The sequence below is a fragment of the Odontesthes bonariensis genome, chromosome 1 (genome assembly GCF_027942865.1).
Source record: "Odontesthes bonariensis isolate fOdoBon6 chromosome 1, fOdoBon6.hap1, whole genome shotgun sequence".
NCBI lineage: Eukaryota > Metazoa > Chordata > Actinopteri > Atheriniformes > Atherinopsidae > Odontesthes > Odontesthes bonariensis.
This window is the reverse complement of record NC_134506.1, coordinates 18,386,384-18,405,212: the sequence shown is the minus strand read 5'-3', so window position 1 is coordinate 18,405,212 and position 18,829 is coordinate 18,386,384. Positions and strand designations below refer to the sequence as shown.

Genomic DNA, 18,829 nt, shown 5'->3' with positions numbered 1-18,829 from the left:
CATCCTTTCACTAATCTACTTATAATCAGCATCTGCCTTCTCTTCCTCTTTCTGTCAATGGCTCTGCGTTGTCCCCCCCCCCCACCCCCCACCCCACCCCACACACACACAGACGTATGCATTCTCTTGCACAATCTTTGTTTGATGCAATGCTTATAGAACAATATCTTTATCCTGTGTTCTGTTAAGAATAATTTGTGTATGTGTTGCATCGTCCGCTTCTCTAGTTTATACTATAACAGAAGCACACACACACACGCACACACAAAGTTGTGGTTTCCCACAGGGCGTAGGCGCTTCAGCTCAACTGAAATAAAAGCCTGTCACAAACGCCTTTGAATTTTTTTTTTTTTTTTTTTAATCACAATGTGATGCCCTGCATGCAGCTACAAAAAAAGTATTTATTGCTTCTGCTGCTTTGGTTAGTATGTCATGATAATTGCATAATTTAATTCTTGCAGTTATCTAATATGTTGATTTGACTGCTATCACTTGTGCCTGAGAATCATGGAGGAGAGTCTTCAGTTTATTTTTCCTGCCACATTGGGTCTAGTTAGATACACGGCTCTCTGTTTTTGCTACAACCTGCTTAAACATTACAGCTCACAGGATGTGGCCACCTTAAAGACTTGTAATTTATTACTCCCCCCATGATCGCACACAATTTCTTCTTCAATATCAACTTGCCTGGAGCAGTTAAGCAACAACATTAGGAATACCATGGTTATTATCTATGAAACTAGCCACAGAGTTTTTGATTAGACAGTCAAACACACACACAGACCCTGTTGTTAACTCTGTCAGTGATATGAACCCACAGGACATGCAAATAATGCCGTATGCAACTTCATTCAGGGATGGATAAGTTCATCCTCTAGTTAAAGTCAAATACAAGCATAATTTCTGCTTTCATAAGTAACATGAAGCAAACATGCTCTTTTGAAAGAGGGGCTGATTTCTAAAAGTATTGCCATCGCTGATCTATGTGTAAGCATCCCCTTGCAGAATGGACAGGCAGCGATTATTTTAACTACCATTAATACTGCTGGACAATTAAATGCATCCTAACATGTCTCTTAATTAGGTTTTGTATTTATAAGCTGTAATGGTCAAAAAATAATCAGGGTCTTAAGTTAAAGGAACCAATATAACACTGTAAAAAATACTCCTGCTTTCAAACTCCTACTATAGTAATGTTGATTTAAAAGGCAGTGTACTTAAAGTATCAAAAGTATTTGTTCTGCTGAAAAGTATCATGATTCATTTTTTTTATTGCTTATTTATTATATTCAGTTTATCTTTGCTGGATTTTAGATTGTTAAGTCATTTAAGGATTTTGTGAAATTTAAGCATGCAAATGGGCAGTTTAGAAACGGGCTTCCCAGTTCAGGGTTTGGTCCTGCAAAAGGTCACAAGTTACTTTTTAACTTTTGTTGTGTTTTCTCTGCTCCACTCACACAGAAGGCTGAGAAAACAAATATTAAGCTTAGCTTGAGTGCCTAAAACATTCAACAATGTAGAGTATATCAAGAAATGCAATTAGTTTACTTCCACCAAAGTAACCAGAGAGTGAAGATGTCAAATCATGTAGCAGAGTGAAAGTAAAATATCCCTCTAAATAGCATCAAATCAATTACAAACAATCTTTATTTAGGTGCATTCAGTGAGTCACAATGAATGGTGGAGGGATTTCTGTGTGAAGATGTCTGTGTGTGTATTTCTCCTCCTGAGGAGGGCAGTTAGAGGGGCAGTGAAACAGCCTAATTAGATTTAGAGCTGTTCTAAAGGAGTCACAGATAATCCGCACACATTGGCTGGCAGCAGTCACTGCAGCGAAATGTCGTTACTAGTTAAGAGGCTGCCCAACTGTTCTCCAGCCCCACATTTCTGCTGGGTTGGGCTGCAAACTTTGGAGAGCGCTCCAGATCAGAGTCAGGCTATTCTGAGGAATGTGGTCATAGTGATCTCAGAGGCGTGGCCAAGCGGGCTCAAATGTGGGCTGCTGATGCGCTTATGATGCGCCTTTCACCTGAATGGATCCTAAATCCCGACCAGACATCCATTCCTCTGCACAGAACAGCACCTTGTCTGTTCTTCCATCTGTTTAACTTGGCCAAAGACCAGTGTCAACAAGAAAACTGTGGCCGCTCATTCTTTCCAGGCTGTTGCAGACTTGTTGTTACTGCTGTCAAAATCATTTTTATCTTAGCTCTATAATTCCTCTGCCATGGAGGTCATGTCTCCTCTAACTTCGTCTTCTGTCCCTCAACAGCACATCTTGATAAGAGTTTGGAAGTATTTCAAACACATAAATTGAATAAATTCTTGATTGTTATTGCAAGCCTTCAAGACACAAACAGAAGGTTTTGACCAAAATATGTCAAAAGATAATTCATCCGTTGAGTTAATACAAAGTCACACTTGCAAGATCCTCTTGATCAGATGAGTGATATAATATAATACGATGAAAATTCATGTAAGGCAAGGGAAGTTTATTTGTAGAGCGCAATTTGTCTCACATCAACAGTTCCAGATTTAAGGAGCATAAAACTGAAACGCAGCCTCACATTGTTTAGTCCTGACTAGGGCTGGGTAAAAAAAATCGATTAAATCGATTTTGGATCGATTTCATTTTAAATTTTGCTAAATCGATTTGTAGGGCATGAGATCGATTTTTGTAATTTTTATTTTTATTTATTTATTTTTTTTCATGAAGTTAACCCCAGTAGTCTCGTGCGTGATGCAACAGTGGCGGTCCGTGGAGCTCCTTTTCCTGCACAAGAATCTCACAATTACCAAGTGAGAAAAAAGTCACAATAACAGGACTTGTCTTTAGATCGTTTAAGTTTACTTTTAGTTTTGTTACCATTATTATTATTATCATTTTTGAACATTGAGAAACAATGCCTTAAAGCAATACTATGTAACATTTCTACCTTAAAATAACAGCTTGAAAAAAATTGTGCGGCTAGAATGAGTTTTAATATTACGATTGGCCTGTCTCCTATGCCCTTCGGGGGTCTGAGTTGGAAAAACTGCGCTGTGTAACTTTGCTGGACCGGCCCGGTAGCGGCCCGGGAGCTGAGCGGAAGTACTTCGACTTGCTTTCTGGCACACCTACCGCAAAAACAAATAGACCCCTCTCACGCTCCCAGGTACATTTGATTACTCTTACCTTCTCGGTCGACATAGCTTGCACCTTCTGACTCCTCGCCGGTTCGTCAACAAACGTGAAACGTGAAAGCGAAAGGGTGTTGTATTTACGACAGTGTAACCGTACATTACCTCCAAGCCTGTAGGGGGAGCTCCATAATGGGCTTTTTGAGAAGTTACATTGTATTGCTTTAATGCAATTTGCAGTGATGGAATGTTGTAGTTCAAGTACACTTTCACTTGCAATTCCTTTATAGTTTTAAAATGGCACTTTTGAGACAGTTGTGTTCACAGCTGAAGTTTAAACTGTCCAATTCACAAGTTTGCACTTAAAGGTGGGTTAGGGGATCTTTTTCTGGAACATTTTTTTACATATTGCTTGAAATACTCTTCACACCCCCATTGCAACCAATTGATTAAAAGTTTTGACACAAATATGAAAAGTTTTAGTGGCCTCTAGAACGTACCATCGTAGGAAAAACACTATCCAATCATACTGAACGGACCGTTAACAATGATTGGATTCTGATGCGTCTATCAAACTGCAATCTGCTCCTCCCTCCCCCTCCTTCCCCCTGTGCGCGTACCCTGCTCCATGAACGAATTACGCGTCCAGAAGCTTGGCAGGAAGCTAAACTAGAGCCAGCTTGGCTAGCACCTAGCATTATTAAACGTATAGTTATCATATACTAAATACTAAATACGGCAACGATCGATGCTTGCTGTCAGAACAGCGCTCGTGCACCTTTGTGCTCGTGCGCGTTCATGTACTCTAGAGGCGTGGCTTCGAGGGGAATCTGAAGAAAATGGTTGGGACTTTTTACCTGTGTATTTTCAAAATGCAGCTTCGCTGGACTCAAAATCCAGGATCTCCTACCCTACCTTTAAAACCTGTTGTTTATGGTAAAAATAATAGATAAAATAAAATACATTAGTATTTTGTAAAACAGTTGAGCCATTTTCATTATTTAAGAGCAGATTGAATCGAATCGAATCGAATCGAATCGAATCGTGATTAATCGATTCAGGACCTTATGAATCGAAATCGAATCGATTTAGGAAATTGGCTACGATACCCAGCCCTAGTCCTGACACTTGTCACCAGCAGGAGCCCCCTCCCTGAGGTTCTCAGACTCCGAGTTGGTTCATATGGCTCTAACATGTCAGAGATGTACTTTGGCGCTAGACCATGAAGAGAGCTGTTTTAAAGTCTATTGTATTGTTTGCCATTAGAAATGCACATTGATGACCTTAAGACTGTTTGAAACTTGATAAAAGACAGCGCATTTCAGAGTTTAATGTAACAAACATGTTACAGACCTTTTCTGTAAACTTAATTTTGGCTCACTTTTTGTCACGGTAAAGCCATTTTGTAAAAAAACACATTCCACATCCTTATTTTTCTGCATAAAATGTGGTCTGCACAGTTCAAGCTCTTAGAGCCAAAATATGTCTTTGGATTCATCTGGCACCATAAAGCTGTTTTGTTTATTTTTTCATCTGCGGTGGAAAAAGTCAGAGGAGTTAATGAAGATGAGCCACCTGCTGCTGCCTTTGGGTGAGATATGTGGGCAGTAAGACAGTCAAAAACATTCCATTGACTAGTGAAGAGAGGGGTCTCATTACAGACTGATGCACAAGGTGGAGACCTAACTTTGCCCGTAGATGAAACATGTATTTTTTGATGGATTTTCTTTGTGATTTAGTTAATAACAATAATATAGCCATTATCATTGCGTTGTACCAAATCTTTGATCAGACATCGCAGAAAGAGGAAAAACAGTGTCTCAGCTATAAAACTTGAGTCCTGATTCTGGCTCTGAATGGTACTTTGCACATAAGGTTTTGGTGAGCTGATCGCTGCTGCCAAAAGTACAGAGTGAAAATGCTTATAAGCATATTGCTCTGAAATTTAATGTTGAAATAAGCATCTTATGGCCTTCGCACATCTGATGTGACATCTTGGTGGGAACATTGTTGTCCATTCACAAACTTGGGCAGCATTCTTCTTTGTGCAGCCAGGTCCAGAAGGCCTTTTTTATCAGTATGTTCAATTTCTTTGAGTCACTGGCTCTGAAGCTGCGACCCCAACACATGGCTGCAAAGCACATTGCGTCCTCCACCACAGACTTGTAGAAAAATTGCAATTTATTGGCGCAAGCACTGAAAGTCCTAAATGTATCCAAGAAGTACCGTTTCATTTCCAGTCCAGTCTGCTGTCCTGGTGAACTTCCAGGTGGAAGGTGGAAAGCGTTGTCCTCCACCACCGGGGGGGTTAGTCTGGCATAAACTGGCCTGCCAAACTAACTGCAAACTTATGATTGTATTTTTCAAAACAGTCCAAGTGGACATATGTTGCCCTATTTGCTCTGATTGCCTTGGACAGAAAATGTTTAAAAACCACTGCACTACTGACTCACACTACTGACTGCACTTCCTTTGCGCTGCCACTGCCGGGCACATTACCCTCAATAGCTATTGTAGGCGGTGTTGTGTGGAGCCACACCTCCGATGCCACTGCTGTAGCTGCGGGACCAAAACTGAGTCCGCTCGCTAGGTCTCAAACAGCCAGCAGCAGCAGTGGTCGGGGCCGGAGTATGATCGCTGTTCGTAGAGCATAGATGTGCAAAACCTCTGGAATATCCGTGCGCTGGAGAGGCCAGAACCAACCACCGTGGAGGACAGTCTTCATTTAGTCGTCTAAAAAAGGAGCCACGGTGAGCCACGGTGAAAACCATGGCGGTAGAAGAGGAAGGTCTTCGGGTCTTTCAGAGCGTTAAAATAAAAATAGGTAAGAAGAAAAAATCCCTACCCCCAGTCTGAGCGCCTCAATGGATGGCTGCATATTTACACGGAGAGCAGGCAGGCAGTGAGGGCTAGAGACAGGACGGACCCAGATCTGTGCTGTTCTGCCTGTTATTGTAATTCTGATCACACGTTTCCTTCTCAGCGCACAGACTGAGACCACAAATTGTGAAACTGGAAAAAGTAGAAGGAAACGGAGATTAATAAAAAAAAAAAAAAAGTATTTTTAAAGAGATCGAGGGATTCAGAGCTGCGTGGGAGATTGTGGGAATCTGGCAGCTGGCATTTGGAACCAGATCATGTGTGTTAAACTTGAACCAATCTGAGCAGACGGTGCCACATAAAGGCTCCACAGCTGCAAGTATCCAGATGCTTTTTCTGTGCAATCCTGGTCACATAAACCTTTGCCACCCCCCTAATTGCTGCCAGCCATTCATGTCACTGCACCCCCCTCTCTCAATTTGCACCCCATCCTCCAAAAAAACATGCATGGTTGTCTAGCTATTGATTGTTAACCCAGATTTCTATATTTAGGTGTAGCTGGTCTTCAGTGGGTACCCCAGATTTGTACGAGGCATGTGGTGCATGCGTATCTTGTGAATGGAGCCGTGAGGGGGCTGAGTATAGTTTGTCATGGAGCCTTTGGCGGAGAGGACAGTATTTTTTTAAGTACTCGAGAAGTTAACTTGCCCAGTCTTCTAAACAATTTAAAACTGCAGTTATTACATAACTGCATGTATCTAATACATGACAATAACAGTATGGGAAATGCTAGTAATATTATTTCAAGTTATATAGGTATGACATGTACTTGATTGATTATTCATTTGGTGTACAAAAAGTGAAAAATACAAACCACAGTTCCCTAGAGCACAAGGTGACATCTTTAAATAGTTTGTTTTGCCACAGAATCCAAAGATTTTTCAATGGTATTGCTATGATAACAACAAAAGCTTTTAACTGTCACCTTTGAGAGGCTTGATTCAGAGAGTCTGTGTGAACTGTGCTAAAAAATTGAAAATCCTTCAAATGATAAAGTAGTTCCGAAGCTTCTTGATGAAAGTGTACTTATCTTTTTAGGGAACAAAGTTTGAACTGCTTTCGCTTTGATAGTATATTGTTACTGTACTTTTTGACTTTTTGATTTGAAACTACCCCAAACAGAAAGATCATGTCCTGTGTGTGCTGTAAATGTAATCTTGAGTCAAAATGGATGGGACTGACTGACACCTGGCACCCAGTGCATCCTGTCTGTGCTGTGCGGTATGTTTTGACTCCAAACATTCAACAGAAGGGATGTTGTATATGACAGTCACACTCCACTTGCCCCCATGTGAGTTTTAAAGACATTACCAGCGGTGTCCCTGGAAAATAGTTGGAGAGAGAACCAATCCGAGAGTTTTAACGAACTGTTCTGCTGCACTGAGATGATATTCACAGGGGACGGTTGTAATATGGAAATTACAGAGGCCTCATTAGTTTGCTGCACTTTCTGAATGGATGTTCAGTCGGGCAGTAGCTCTGAGGTCCTGTGAATGAAAACTGAATGACAGGAGGACCTTTTTTTTTTCCTTCACAGAAATCTTTCTGGGTTTTAATTCTGCTTTGAAATAATGGGCTTGTGTATAATAATGGCAGTGTTGCAGGACACCGATCCTTTACTGAATAAAAAAGTAGCAGAACGCTGTAAAAAGCTCTGGGTGTTACATGATGTTACTGAATCATTACCGGATTATTTTGTGACGTAACCAGTAGATGCGCATCATTTGTTGGATTGACAGAAAACAAAATCAGTATTTTTTCACAGACCATTCATTCTGTAAAGTAGATTTTCAAGCGGAAGTGTCAAATATAAGAGTTTTCATCCCCTCATATATGCATATTTCCAGCATATATTTGGCTGCTTTTATCATACAATTGATACTTTTGAGTTTTAAGACGTGTAGCTGGAATTGGAGAGGCTTGAATAGATATTTTTTATATTCAACTTACATGCTACACCTAAAGAAGGATTAGTTTATTTATGAAACCCTCATAATATTGCCTGTTTTTCCCGACACTGATCAGCTGTGCACTGCCTTGTGTATAATGTAATATCCTCATAGGAAGTAACTTACAGCTGTCAGACGAACTGAAATCCGGATATGAGTAAATTGAGTTTCATTCTTGGAAAATGACATTAGTTTTCCCAGAAAAGCAAGTCTTTATTATTTTGTAATAACTACTGACATCCTATGTCGTCTTAGTGCTTGTTCTTCCGTAATGTCATAGAGTGACAACAGTAAAGTTTATACCAAGCAGCAGCAGCAATACTCGCTGTCAGTCTTATCCCCACTGTGCTCTGCTCCCAGTTATGTCTACAAAATGCTTGCATCACATTGTTCCCATCAAAGTCTTGTCCTTTGGCATGATGCTGCGGTGGGCTGATGACTCAGAGCTGAACATTCACATTTGATGAAGAGAATGAAGGCACTTTTTTTAATTGTTATGCTCTGCCAGGGGATGACTCCTCTCAGTTTCCTGGAGGAACACATGAATGTCGGAAACTGAACGGGGCTACTGGGCCTGAGCTCGCACCGTCTGGGGAACACAGGAAACAGGAAACTACCCCCAATTCACTTCCTGATTGGCTGGAATAGACTACAAAAGAATTGTGTTTTTTCCTGCATGGCAACAAGCTTAATACAAAGCAGATGTAGCAAGACACAGCGCGGCATACAGAGGTGGTGTCTCACATTCAGAAGCAGACTGTGCTTCATCTGTCAGCGACTCAGCACTCGGAGACTGGAATTCTCAGTGGCACAGCTGGAGTCAGGACTACTTAACGGCAACATATGCGCGTTTGGCCTCTCTGCTGCAGCGCAAAACATCGTTTGACAAACACTGGAACACATATGAAACGATATAATGGCACACATTACTCTGCATCACTTTAAAGAGACGCGTCAATCAAATTGACTTTTTCGACCTCACTCACCGCAGGTCAGTTGTTACATACTCAAATTTACAGAACTTAAAAGTACCCTATGGAGTTTTTGACAAATGTTTTGACAAAGATTTTATTCGTGGGTACCTGTTTGGTTTTGTTTCACACATGATGTCCCACAGGCATGCTCACAAACAAATAGTCAGCACTGTCCCAATGTTAAAGTCCCAACGAGCCAAAGAAACTGTAGCAGGTGCAGCAAAGAAGACTTAAAACTATCAAACACGCCATTTAACATATTCCATCACATGGATTTCCTAATGTTTTTAATGTTTTTAATGAGGACAGATACTTCAGTTTATTTAATTCTAATAAATAAGGCTGAATTTTCAGGCTAGGTGTCTGCTAAGTGAGTCCTTTAAATATGTTTTGGATCAGATATGAGTTGAAAACGGCTGTAACGGCATGTGTAAAGTAGGATGTTTTTGTCATGCTCTTGATGCTCTTGCACACTACCTGTCAACTTTGTCCACATGTTGCTGTGTGTAGATGGTTTACACTGCAGTTTTTTGGTGAAAACAACCAGGATATGCTCATGAGGGCACTGAGACCGAGCCAACTGGTCACTTTGATCCATTTTTCGAGTAAAGATGTTGATTTCAGCAGCTTCAGAGTCACCATTATAAAAATAAAAGGACAAAAACTGCATCCTCAGTGGTCACGGGTTAGAATATTTAATGTTGCAGATGATATACCAGATACATCTGTGGAACAATGACGTGACGTGATTTGTTTTTGGTTGTGTGTTTTTCAAATGTTTAGATATTGCTTCTTTAGTTTTAATGTTGTATGGTTACAATTTGTTGTTTAATCCAAAGTGAGAGGTTTAGATGCTCCCAGAGTTCCATCATTGCCTGATTCGGTAATGTGGCCAGGGATAAATCTTCAGGCTGGCAGTGTCTGGCATCAGCCTTCTTCGTAAGCTGCTCAACCTGAACTGTTTTTACAAGCTTTATGGTGCTGGCAGAGCACCATGTTGTTACTATTTAATGATGTTGTAACAATAGAAGTGTAATTTTGGATGCAGTGAAAATAGTAATGCTGAGTGGATGAAAGACTTAGATTACGCATTGTGTAGAGGATGTAAAGTGTTGTAGGTCCATGAAACAAGAGTGGGAATTGAACTCGGGCAGCTCAGACCTAGTCTGGAACAGGAAAAAAGTGGGCTGAATTGACCACTGTCCTCTCCTTGACAAATGGCCAACCAACAAAGGTTCCCAGGTTTCCTCCTATCCTCTCTGAATTGGTGACATGAGCCGCTTTCGGACAGACCGTTCTAAGAAAGTAGTTATCAGAACTACCCTCCTCGAATTTCGTTCTGATAACTATCCTTCCCCAGCGGAACGGTTTCAGTCTGCATTCGCACATGAGTCGGGACCTGATAGGGACTGATGCGCCGCGCGCAGCCGTCTGCTTCAATGATGTGTTAGCCGTTAGCCGTTTAGCGCTACATTCAAACACAAAACAAAACGGTAAAAGTAAGGAGAGTAGAAAAAACACCACCAAGAAGCTAATATGGAGAGGGTGGAGGCCACCATGTTTATGGTCTGCATGATGGTGATATTAATCATGGACAATCACATCAGGCGTCGAATATCGAGGCTGGAAGAGCTCACAGAGAGAGTCAGGAGATACTTTTTTATTTCATGAAGGAAGAAAGGAGAGCAGAGCGCTGCAGACAAATGAGACCAGTGTAAGTTTAACTTATTAAACACCTGCCGGTTGTGTCTGTGTCTATGAGGAAACATTTCAGCCGTGATAGTATGACATGGGGCGTAGCTACCGACCACCACACACCTCCGTCAGATCGTTCTATAGAACCATGAAAAGACCCGACCTCGGAGAAGGAGCTAAATAGTTATAGGAACTAAGGGAGAAAGCCCCGAGTTCCTGTATGTCCGAACACGGGAGAAAACGGCCCCGCGGATTAAAAGGTTATTAGAACTGCCAAAGGTTCCTACAGTCCGAAAGCGGCTGGGGGTGTGGAGGAAGAAGGGGTTGGAAACGCTGCAGGACTCCCACTTTTCTTTCAGTTCCAGGCTGTTATGTTCATACAGACGTTTATGCCAAGTTCCCCATTTTGTCCTAGAAGTCAAGCTCTCTGGGAAGTTTTTTGTAAACGTGTGTTGACGGTTTAGACGCAGCGTTAGGCTGGTGGAATAATCCGGGCTGGGTACAGCAGCTCTGCTTGTCTGAATAATGTGTCCTCCACAAGAACACAGTACCAGGAACAGTGGGAAGTGTCACAGTAGGCCCAGCATGCGGGGTCAGCAGGGGTAAATACAGGGCTTGAAAACTCCCCAAGAGTGCCACTCCTTTAACATGTCCTTCAGATGCCCTGCGGGAGAGGTCATTTGGGACGACTTTTTCTTGCTAATAATGATACAAGCGTAAAAATATTTACCAGACAGACCAGTAGATAGGAGAGAATCTCAGGTGTCAATAATCGTCAGAAGCGGTAACTTTGTTGTGTCTATGCTAATAAAGAGCTGATGTACTTCAGTTTTAACTCTTGTATAGCAAAAACTGCAAACACACTGATTAAATCAGGTTTTGCAATCAGGTTTTGTTTCCCTCCTGTGGCAACACCAACAATGTCAGCTTGCCACACGCAGGGACTTAGACCGAGCTCACGCTCCCTTTCCTGTGCTCGCAAAGACTTTATCATATCATCTCACCATTGTGTTTGACAAACTTGTTCATGAGTATCTTAAGCAGGGTGGAATGGGAGGATTTACCTTTTTTTTTTGTACATCTTTAATTGTTTTTTTCCAGAAGTCAAGAAAGAAACACAGAGTATTCTGAGAATTATGTAAATGATTGAAAAGCCTGGAGGCAGCGTTGAGGTTAAACCGTTTCCTGACTCTTGACCAGAACTTACAGCCCCTGTAAAGCTGCGATACCAACACCTTCAATTCAACCTCTCTTCTTCTAACTGCACCTTATGATAAAGCCATTCTGGTTGTAAGGATATTTGTACAGCATGGACGTTTGTGTGTCTTTTAAAACCGAATTTCCTACACTCTTAGTGCACATAAAGAGGCGTGTGCCTGTGCGCACGTTTTCTTATTTTTGTTTCACTCAAATTTTCCATTGAGACTAACGGACTTGTGTGAACATTAGCTCTAGGACGCACTAAGACTGGGAATGAGTTTGACCAGTAACTGTATGTTGGTTTATTACACAGTCGTTGGTGTGTAGGCATTAACTAGAACCTCCCTTTTTTTCCATGCTGTTCCTCCACATGCTGCTCCAACAACTGCTGGGGCTGCGTGGAAACTTCTGAACAGAACGGCTCAGCTGATTGTTTTGTGTTTTTTCTCATCATGGAAGGTAGTTTGTGACAAGTAGCACTGCATGCACATTTTCTGTTGGTACAGTTGATGCTGCTGCAAAGAGCAAATGAAACAAAGCAGCTGTTTCAAAAGAGACATAAGTCTTTACACTGAAAGGCTGTTATGCTCCACCTTAAAAATGATCTTCACTGTTTTAAATTGTGCTAAAGCATTTAGTTGGTCAGCCAGTTGATCAACAAAAGATGCATTCATTAAACTATAATGACATATTTAACTGTACGTCAGGTGGTGCATATGCATCCATGTCGCCAAATGAATAAAATTCCTTTAACTTCCATGTGTTGCTGAGTATTGGAGACTTAAGTACGACTTAAGTTAAACCAAACAAGCAAGTTTAGTTTTACTCAGTTTGATAGAGTTGTAGGTGTGTATACTGTATCACTGTGGAGTATTTTCTGATTAACGTTTTTTCTCCTGAACTGCCTGAAATACCTCATTTGTAGTCCAGGCATTAAAAGGCAGCTGCTCCGTCAGTTTTGAACAATCAGCTGAGTAATCAGAGCAAACTGAGCTGTTTGGGAGGAGACCTTAAATAGAAAGGAGGGAAAACTGAGCGTTTCATAAAGTCGGGGATGGAAGGTGCTGCACCAACATACAGTATAAGACAAATTACATGTTTGTTTCTTCTTTAACAATAAAGCTTGAAAACCTCCTTTAGTAGACCCTCAAAATGGAATAGATGCCATCCACGTAGACCTGAGAGACGGTTGCATTTCTTCTGATATGGCATGCTGAAAGTGTTTATGCTGAAAATTGGGATGGTTAGAAAGAACTTTGGACAGTTGATCATATCCCCTTTAAAGCTCGCTAATATCTGGGGATAAGCTACTGAAGAGAAACGGATGAGGAGGAAATTTAGAGGTTAACAGGTTTTCAGTGAGGTGAGGCTTCAACATGAGCTGGTTCAAAGTGGTAAATGCAGCTGCGCGTTGGTCATCATGTGGCTTTAGCAACTGTCGTGTTTAATCTTAGTTGGGCCTGATGATTAGGATGGTCACGACCGACACAAACATTTTCTTCTCTTTGCAAGATTTATTGTTATGAAGCTTATCATTTGGTGACTTTTTGGCTCTTGGATCATACCTCTAAAGGACACTCCAACAATTTTACACAAAACACAAGCTTACTCGTAATAGGGAGTATGATTGAGTATTGTATAATGTGTAACTTTGGAGCCCTGAGGTCTTTAGAAGAACATTGATCAGGATGAATTTGAATGGCGGTTGCTCTGTTTGCATATGCTGTAAAAGCTCTTCCAAGCTTTTCTCTGTGTATTCGCTGTATCCATTTTCTTATGTGAGTAGGTCTTTAAGGGTCGCCGGATGTCTGATAACTGTGATCTGTAACTCCAATTGTGGCCAGTACTCTAAAATGTCCACACTGATCCGCACTCAGTTGGGTTTAAGTTTGAAAGGGGTTAGTGGTTGCAGGCATGCTGGGTCAAACGAAAGTTTAGCTAATGGAAGAGCTGGTTCAAGTTTAGTCCATAGCAGGGACAAAATGTTGGCATGTGTCACCAACCGATGCTGCGTAATATTGGGAATTAGTGTTGTTTTCGATGTTTAGAATTTTTCCAAATAAAAATGATCCATGTGATAATAGAAAAACCTGATAAAGAAATGAAAGTTGCTATCCTAATTTCAATGATAAGGGAACCTGTGATGTAGAATCAAGACTTATGCAGTGAATATCCACAAGGAAGGCCTGTGTGTGTTGTGTATGGGCGTAATGTTTTTATGTTTAGTCAAATTGAGAAAGACTGTAATGCCTTCCAGTTAGGTTTCAGTTCTTGTTATGTGTCTCAACCTAAAAACATCAAAGGAACTGAGCATTACCAGTGGGATAATATAAATGAGTTTCGCTCCTTCTTTCCATTCTCACGGTGTCTCCCTCTCCATCCTCCACACTTGCACACTCTCAGGGGTAACTGGGTTGTTCACTGCTTTTAAACTTCGTCTTGGATCCAGTTGAAATTCCTTTCTCCTCATCTCATTTCCTGTTGTAGCTTTCTCCAAAGCTAACCACTCTCCAGTTTTCTATCTGGCTGACTTCTCTCCCTTTTTCTCCAAAGTCTTCCTCCTCTCTCACACTCAATTGAGTACACTGCTTGTATTTTTCTCACTGACAACCCCCTCCTTTCCTTTTCTTAAAGCCTGTGTTTCCCAGGCCTGCGAGTTGAGCACACAGCCTCCGAAAGCATTCACGCCTGTGTATCCTCGAATGTGTTCATGTCAGAGGAGATTAGAGTAACGAGTTGAGCGGTGAGTCTGTAACTGTACACACGAGTGTGGTCGACATCGTCATCTGTGGGGGAAGAGGAACAAAGCCACACATTCACTGCGTCCATTACGTCTCTTCAATCAGTCATGTTTCCTCATTTCTTCCGTTTTCGCCTCCTTTTCTTCGCTTTTTTTCTACAGTGTTGAAGAAGGGAGTCAACCATTTTTTTTGACCTTTCAGTTTGCCTTCTTCGCTGTGCTCCTGTCATTTTTATGTTTGCTGCATTTCCGCTGAAGGCCCCCATGTTTTGCGTGCACACAGTCATGCAAAGTTATAGCACGACTGTGTGCACTCCAAGCCTATTTTGCTCAGATACCATTGCAAGATCCCCAAGGATAGCTGCAGCGATGCTGGATGAAAAGAAAAGGCTGCCGTCGTTGTTTTTGTTCTTGTTTGCCTCTTACATACATTCTTGAGGAGAGAAAACACACAACTATGGAGAGTGAAGGGGGGAGAGATGAGAAAAGGGAAGCATCTAGAACCACAGGAAAGTGAAATCAAGTTAAGGCTTATTTTGAAATAGAAAATGAAAGCGGCAATGCAAAAGATACCTTACAGATAAAGAGCAAACAAAAAGAGAGGCTTCAAGACTGAACTAGAAAGAGGATGATGAGACAAAAGATTACAGACCGGTTTGTAATAAGGTATGTACTCAAATACATAAAACTTAAACTTGCACAAAAGCATGACAGGCAAACTCATAAAAAACAATCTCAATGGTACAGGTACTGTATGTTTTGCTGCTAACACAAAATGAATGAAGTGAGTCAGAGGCAGAGCTAACGCTAACTCAGACATTTGTTAAATTAAGTAAAAACTCGCCTTGTTGTAGTTTCTTCCATTGATATTATCCCCAGTGTGTGCTGAAAGATTTCACTGTGTTTTTTTTAATACTCTAAATGAAAATATACTTGAGTTTTACATTTTACATTTTTTGGCCAAAATAGGGAAATTGTTTATCATAAGGATTTCAAAGTTGACACTGAAAATCCTTGGGACGGCAGCAAAACTCCTGCCAGGATCGAATTAATATAGTGTCAAGCTAGGAGAAACGCATAAATGCAGACATGACCTACAGCTCTAAGTTTGAAAAAAGCATTTTTCACAAAGTTGTGAAAAGTAGCAAAAGGAATATAACAAGTAATACCACAGAATCATTTTGCCTCTGAATTATTGATCATGTGAAAATGTCAATAAAGGCCTTTTCCAAGTAATTTCGCTTAACACAGCTGCATAACATCTGCACGGGAGTAGTGAATTTTATTTTTGCTCTGGTCATTTCAGTCTATTTCAGAATCTGAGAAATAGAGCTGTTTCTAAAAATACATGTTAGTCTTGGAAGTCTTACATTTTCTAAGATATGCACTTTTTTTTTAAAGACATGGCCTTCTACAAGCTCACTGGTGGACGGCGTTATACAACACTGTTTACTACTTTAAATGTACATTTGATGTATCAGTTTAGGAACAGCTGTTCCATAACTCTTATATGTTGAAACTTCACATCTGTATATAATTACACATCAGTTCTCAAAAAAAAGAAGAAAAAAAAAGAGAACTGAAGACAACTAAATGCTCAGTGTGATGGATTGTCCAAATCAATAAAGTCCAAATCTCTGCAAGTTGAATTTCATGCTGTACTGGCATGTGTTTAAACCTCTGGTGGCTGAAAAAAAGTGCTCATGAATCTAAGGAGATTTGGAGGAGGTTTTTGCAGGTGAAATATACACGACGTGGAGTGAAACCTGCTCTTAATCTTTTCAATAGTTTTTGGAATGCGATGTATGTGGATACTTTAGAATATGAACAATATACAAACCGTGCCATCATATCTTTTTTTGTACATATCTTCTGCTCACCGGGAGCTGTGGTTTTGTTCTTATTGCATAAGTTGAGTCATTAAACACACACATGGCTGAGAAAGCTGTGGTAATCCCATGTTGTTGTGCATGACCTGGACGGTGCAATCCAATCAAGGCACCTCATAGGTCATGAATGAGCGTGGGGGGGGGGCAGAGATTGGAGGGCATTTGGGAGCACAGCGTGAATGAGGAGGATAAGAGGATGGAGATAAAATAAAAATAGGTGAATGGATGAGAGAGACGCAGAGAAGATGAGTGAGGTCTAATAACAGAGGCAAGTGAAGGGATAAAGACAGAGATAAGAGAGGTGACGTAAGGCTGACACGTAAGGGCTGCAATCTACACGTCGAGCGGTGGAGCTTGTGTGATGTTGTGCCACTCAAGTGTATGTTTCATTTCTGAATGAGTGTTATTATTGTGAGTTGTTGAGTAATGATTCACTTAAGGCCTGAATTGGCTTCCAGAGAAGCAGTCACAACACTGTTGCATTACAAACCCCACAGAGAGCAGTTCATCACCTCTGTTTGTCTCAGCAGGGCTTTACATTTGTCTCCTGAGTGGCATCGTAAAAAATCTCAGCTTGTCCCTCTGTTTTCAGACACAAATCCTTTATAGAACATGTTTAAGTAAGTATGGCATGTTTCATGTGATCTTTAGCAACAAATTATGTCAAAACAGCAAAACAAACAATCAGAATATCAGAATAGTTATGTTTCAGACATATTTGGTTGGTCTCAGGAGAGAAGGACGTATAAGTAAATCAAAAGTTTTACACAAACAATTAAATTAAATGTTGCAACCACTGTGATTACCCACCTCATCCCACTGATGATACGTTTTACCTCCTCTATCTTAAAAATGTATCTGGTATATACACTTGCTGGGAAATCCTGAACCAAACTGTCATAGAGAGATGAACACAATTGTGTCATTTTGAGTGTAAAGTGGTTGAAAAGTCCTATGAGACTGCTGTATCAATGTGTAGATATAATCATGTAAAAAGGACCTCCATAGTCTAAGGGTCGATTGTCAATTTTGGTATTTAACAGCCATTTATCCAGTGACGAATGGTCAAATGTTAACTCCCAGTCTTCCCTCCCGCCTTCAATTCAGCTGTAGGTGCTGAGACAGAAATATCTGAACTGTTTCGTGGTATGGCAACATAGTTGCTTGAAAGTGTTTTTTGTATGTGTTCTTGTAAAGTCACACGATAAGCGCACAGATATTTATTGCATTTTATACAATGTCTCTATTTCTAAAGTAGTGGTTGTCAAAGTGGGGGCTGCGTCCATATTTGCTCTAAATAGCAAACATCTAGAAAAGACATTGAATTAAAGATGATGATACATTTAAACTAACGAACAAAAAGGAAAAGTGCTGTAGCAAAAGTTTGAGTATCCAGTTTGGTCATTCATTGGCAAGTGTTACAGCTGCAGCACAAGCACAAGTGTGATCGATCCACCCCCGCGCTTAACAATTGTTTAACAATCCTCCAAGCAAGAACTATGCTCATGTGGCCAGGGAGTTGTATTTTAACGTCATCAGCCCACAGGACTTGTTTCCAAAATGCATCAGGCATCTTGTCTAGATGTTTGCAGACCTCTGGCTTCACCACTGTAGAGTTTGTAAAATCTTCAAGGTCAAACCCGAAAGTCTTTTGCAGGTTGCATGTGGGCTTTGGTTGGATTTGCCGTGCTATCGGTCCTGAAAACATTTCTCTCATTTTGTTTGTCTTCTCAGGTTGATCTCCACTGTTCTTGTTGACAACTAAATACATTTCAAACTGAGGAAACTGTTACATAACGTGCTGATATTATCTCATAGGCTTCTCTTGCTTTTTGGGCATTGGTTGTTTTCGTTTGTTAAGGCGGCTGTTAAAGCTGCAGTCTGCAGGATTTGTTGTTGTCATACGTAAAGTCATTTTAAGAGTTTACATGATCTATCAGAACGCTTGAAGTTGAAAACGGTGACCTCCGTAGTCGCAAAATGCAAGAAATGCTTATTTTTTAACCGAAAAATAAAAAGTTATTCAACTTCCTGTCCCGCCCCATCAAAACACATGAGAACCCGTGCACGTCTACGTGCACGCCAGATTCGCGTACACGACTCCTCATTCATCAACTCACCTGTCATTTGCGATCATGGAATACACAGTAAGTAGACTAGCCCGTAATGAAGTTCAATAGTCTAGATAAATAAGCGTGGGGACGAGCCTACCTTGTATCGCGCGTGCACAATCGGTGATTGACAGGCAGCAGAGCCCAGCTCGTAACCTGATTGGTTACCTTTTACCGGTCCGGTCTGCAATTTTGTAAACAAACCTGCTGGCTTTGGAGGGACCTAGCGGGACATATAGGGGACCTAGAGAACTCATTTTTTTTTGTATTG

At 40.9% G+C, this 18,829-nt stretch overlaps 1 protein-coding gene across 2 annotated transcripts in view; it reads left to right on the top strand.

The window, feature by feature from the left end:
- Positions 1-5,678: 5,678 nt before the first annotated feature.
- rasa3 (RAS p21 protein activator 3) overlaps positions 5,679-18,829 on the top strand; it is a 46,048-nt gene continuing 32,897 nt past the window's right edge. For both annotated transcript variants that reach the window (XM_075449738.1, XM_075449800.1), the window contains exon 1: positions 5,679-5,944. In XM_075449738.1, the coding sequence (XP_075305853.1) occupies positions 5,890-5,944 (55 nt within the window). In that variant the 5' untranslated portion in view covers positions 5,679-5,889. The remainder of the gene's footprint in view (positions 5,945-18,829) is intronic.